Source organism: Phalaenopsis equestris, unplaced genomic scaffold, assembly GCF_001263595.1.
Source record: "Phalaenopsis equestris unplaced genomic scaffold, ASM126359v1 Scaffold000413, whole genome shotgun sequence".
NCBI lineage: Eukaryota > Viridiplantae > Streptophyta > Magnoliopsida > Asparagales > Orchidaceae > Phalaenopsis > Phalaenopsis equestris.
Genome location: NW_018164854.1, coordinates 495,581 through 500,194, shown reverse-complemented (window position 1 = coordinate 500,194; position 4,614 = coordinate 495,581). Strand labels below are relative to the sequence as shown.

Genomic DNA, 4,614 nt, shown 5'->3' with positions numbered 1-4,614 from the left:
ATAAGCTAAAATACCCCCCGTGGCTAAGCATAAACAGAAGACTGGTAGACTTTGACGCCATGTTAGCTGGGTCTTGCCCGAAATTTGAAGACATCCAACAGTGGTGTCAATATTGTCCGATTGAGTGTAAACAAAAGACCGATGGACCATGGCACCAAGATCGTCCGGTCCTGCCAAAAATTAGAAGACAACGCCAACTGTAGCCCCAAGTCTGTCTGGCTGAGTATAAACAGAAGATTGACAGACTATGCGCCGAAATCTCCCAAGCTTGCCTGAAATTTTCCTATTTCATTTGGATTACATCAAGGATCGGTTTTATTCTCATATCTTTTTTTCTTTTGTTATGGATGCTCTTAATGGACATTTTCAAGACGATGAACCTTGGTGCATGTTTTTCGTTGATGATACTATCATCATTCTTGTGGATATGACTAGAGAAAGAGTTTAGGAGTAGCTTAGAATTATGGAGGCCTACATTGGAGTCTAAATACCTTCGTTTGAGTAAATTTAAAACTATATACATTGAATGTAATTTTAGTAGTAATCATTATAGTGGCGGAGTTGTAACCATGGATGTTATTAGTAGAATTTAGGCTGGTTGGTTGAAGTGGAGGAATGTGTCGTGTATATTGTGTGATAGAAAAGTAACGCTTAGACTTAAAGAAAAACTTATAAGATGGTGATGAGAGCTGCAATTTTTTATGGCACATTATATTGGCCTTTAAAAGAGAAGCACAAAATAAAGTTAAGTGTTCATGAGATGAGAATGTTTGGGTGGACGAGTTGCTTTACACTTAGAGACAAAATGTGAATTGAATCTATCTGTGAAATAGTTGTGGTAGCTCCAGTGGTAGATAATATTAGAGAGTCATCTTAGATGATTTGGTCACATTAATCGAATCTATCTGTGAAATAGTTGTGGTAGCTCCAGTTGTAGATAATATTAGAGAGTCATCTTCGATGATTTGGTCACATTAAACGTCGATCAGGAGAGTAGATGTTTTAAATTCAACTTATGTTAAGAAAGACAGAGACAGGCGTAAAAATATTTGGGCGTATTGTATAAAAATGATTTTAATCTATTAGAATCAAAATGAAAATATGACACTCAATAGAACACACTAGAGAAAAAGGATTCATGTAGCTGACCCCACTTAGTGGGATAAAGGCTTGTTCTTGTTGTATGTACACATGGGCCTAGGGGCTTTTGCCCCAACCCGACATGCAAAACGCCTTGCACTACGCATTTGCCCTTTAAGACTTTGTTAGAGACATCAGCAGAGACAAATTAATCATTGCTCTAAGCTTAATATTCAAACAATATTAAAGGATGGTTTAAATGTTTCTTTTAAGTTCATTGATAGATTTGGGATGGAAGTTTAAACGCGATTTTTCCTTCTATTCTTTTTTTGGAGGGAAATATAAGTATCAATAACTTCCCAAAGGTGATTGAGTAATTTGTACTGCTAGATTTATTGTCATGCCTGACTAAAAAATCTCAAGTTGTGCTTCAGCAAACACACGAAAAAGGTCAATTCTTCTAAGAAGTTAAGCTATGAAAAAAGGAATGCTATCAACAATCGCATAATTTCTGACATTATAGCTAAAGTACCAAAATAGTTCGTTTACATCCGTCCATTTAAGTCTCAAAGTCTATAAACCCCATACTCTTTAAATTGTGGCTAAAATAGTCCTTCGTGAAGACTAATTCTGCACGCACTAAAATGTTTTGGGGACTAAATTGACATTCTTAGAATTTGGGACTAAAATGACCCCCTACAGAGATACAGAGAGTCAGAGGACTATTTTGACACATTTCTCTTTAGAATTCATATTAGCATTAAAGGTCACTATGAATCACATATTCATGTGCTCTAGAATATTTAGAATAGGTATTTCACCATCACAAATTGCAATTTAGGAATACTCTGGATTAACACTTACTAAGCTCTACAAAAATTCAATTTGTTATGGACTTATGGTATCCAAATTATCATCGTTGAAAGATCCGTACACATTTTACTAACCTGTTGTATCAAACAAAAAAACTAACTAGAAGGCAATGAGAAAAGGTAAAAAATATATTGGATGAAGGAATAAAAGAAATCAAATCAATCTTAGACATTGAGGCCCTCTAACAATACATAAAAGATGGCTGACACGGCAAAGGAATGGCAAGTTAAAAATGAAGATGAAGTACATGTTAGCTCATGAAAACACAAACAAGCATGATCCGTCTACATTTAACATACTAAATTCAAATGCATCGCCCCTTAAAATACAAAGATAGCATTCCTGAACAAAGCTCTTCACATAATTTTCATTACATTTTTCAACCAGAATAAACCATGCCTCTACAAACTATATGCGTTAGGTTTTTAATTAGTCAAGCTGTAAACAAATATGCTCAAAACATACAAAATTAACAGCATCGGACAAAAATCGAGGGAAAAACTAGTATACTAACCCTAATCTTGCCAGAATAATTATCAAATCCCTGCACTAAATTTATATATATATAACACCATAGCTGGATGTTCAATAAAATCCTTGTTTATGTAAGGGTCTCTGCAGCTTGCAAGCACTATATTACTCAAAATCTTAACTAGTATAGTTCAGTGGTCTAATTGGTAATGCATGGCAGCATCCAAAAATAGATCCATGATTCAAAAAGTTAAATCAAGCAGCCCTGTAACGCATACCCAATAACTGTTAGAATCGTCGACGTTCGGGAATCCGGTAACAGACTGTTGCCCACTCCCTGAACCGTATGGGACGTCATGAGAGTGCAGCCGAAATTTGGTCCTCTCGTGCATAAGCTTGAGAACCGTTCCATACGATACCTTCACAAAGAACGAGAAAAATCAATAAACGAATACAAAGAAGAGCCATATGCCTCCGACTCTTGGCAATCACTGACCTCCACACCCTCGGACGGCGCCGCCGAGGTAGGAATAGGGGATCCCTCGTCGAGCTGCAAACTGACGTAGAGAAAGATGGAGAGGCCGAATAAGGAAAGAGCCATCAAAAAGAGGAGTAAAAGGAACCAATTCTGCTGCCAGAACGGGAGGTAGATATCGTCGGCCGGTCGAATCCTGGCGGAAGCAAGGGTTTGGGGTGGATTGGTTGCTGGAACTTTCCGGCGGTGGAGTGGCTGCGGCCCGTTGGAAGCCACGGCGGCGGGACGGAGGGGGCCCGAGTGAGGATCGCCGGCGATGGGTAAGAGGTGGTTGGCTTTTGATCGTAGAGTCGATTTTGCTTCGCACCAGTCTTGTTCGGAAATTAAAATTTCTTTGGGGTTTTATTGGAAAGCGTATACGTGTTAGTGCGCGTTGGTGGCGAATTGGAATGCTACACGTGGCATTTGGAATGACGTGGGAGAATTTGATTGGCTTTTGCTACCTTGAGGTGGATGGTGAGTTGTTTATTTGTCGGAAAATTAACTCAATGCATACTAAAATTATGCATGGGAGATAAGATGGTATACATAACACAAAAGAGCATCATATCTGACAGTCTTGAATAATCAATCCCAATGAGTGCAAGTACTCCGAGCCATCGTGTAAATTAATCGATCAGATGAGCAGATAAGATCAGCCAAATAAGGAAATGAATGACTCGCCAGCATAGAAGCGAGTGAAAGAATGACTCAATAAGAATGGATTCAACAAAAGTAATAATGGTTTGGTCTGTTATTGTTGCAGACCAACAATAGAAAATCTCAATGACATTACTAATATATCTCAATGATATTACTAATATTTCATAATGTAATTTTTCTTTATTATAAATATGAGAACAGTGAAACGTATATAAGATTTTTCGAAAAGGCGCAAGAGGATTATTAATTTTGCTCTCTTATGACTCTTGTTTTTCCCCACTATATTTTTTTCCTTTGTACTTGCGCTCTATTCATTGTGTGTTATTTATGGACATATATGTGTTCGATATATGTGTCTGAGAATAAGATGTACTTTTGAAAGAATATTGAATTCAAGTATTTATTAGACCAATAATGGCGAATTCATACTTTCACCAAGCATGAATATCAACAGCTTGTTGATTTGGAGTAGTTATTAGATACTGCAAATTGAGAATTGATAATAGGTTGACACAAATTAGGTATTAGTAAGAGGCCTATCTGAGTTGATTACTTGTTAAGTGGATTAATAGGCGACTTTTGATAGTTGGTTCCTCTTCAAATATTCTTTATAAACTATTTGTTTCAATAAATTAAATGGCTTATCTTAATTAGCTCAGTTCATGCGACCCATATAAACAAATGATATGTTTGACTTATCAACTCAATATATGTTATAGGGTCATTTTTATTTTCCTGCGTTATTAAGCCAACCACAAGATAAATAAATGAAAATACATTATCCTTAAGCCAACCACAAAACATTGCAAATCTCACCGTTATTTTATAAAATTTTCATTTGAGTCTAAGCAGTACATTTGAAGGTTGTTGTTGTTGTTGATCACACATTATTACAACCTCACTTAGATGTCAACTATTACTAAAATTATATTTCATGTTTTAAGTTTTAAATATACTCAAATGAAAGTCTTTAGTCTATAAACTAGGCCTCCATAATTTAAGTTCTTTCCTAT

At 36.3% G+C, this 4,614-nt stretch overlaps 1 protein-coding gene across 1 annotated transcript in view; it reads right to left on the bottom strand.

Moving 5' to 3' along the window:
• LOC110027097 (stromal cell-derived factor 2-like protein) overlaps nt 1-3,291 on the bottom strand; it is a 7,013-nt gene extending 3,722 nt beyond the window's left edge. The window contains exons 1-2 of the mRNA XM_020728381.1: nt 2,921-3,291; nt 2,703-2,843 (exon numbers count right to left, since the gene is read on the bottom strand). Of these exons, the coding sequence (XP_020584040.1) occupies nt 2,703-2,843; nt 2,921-3,025 (246 nt within the window). The 5' untranslated portion in view covers nt 3,026-3,291. The remainder of the gene's footprint in view (nt 1-2,702; nt 2,844-2,920) is intronic.
• Nucleotides 3,292-4,614: the final 1,323 nt, after the last annotated feature.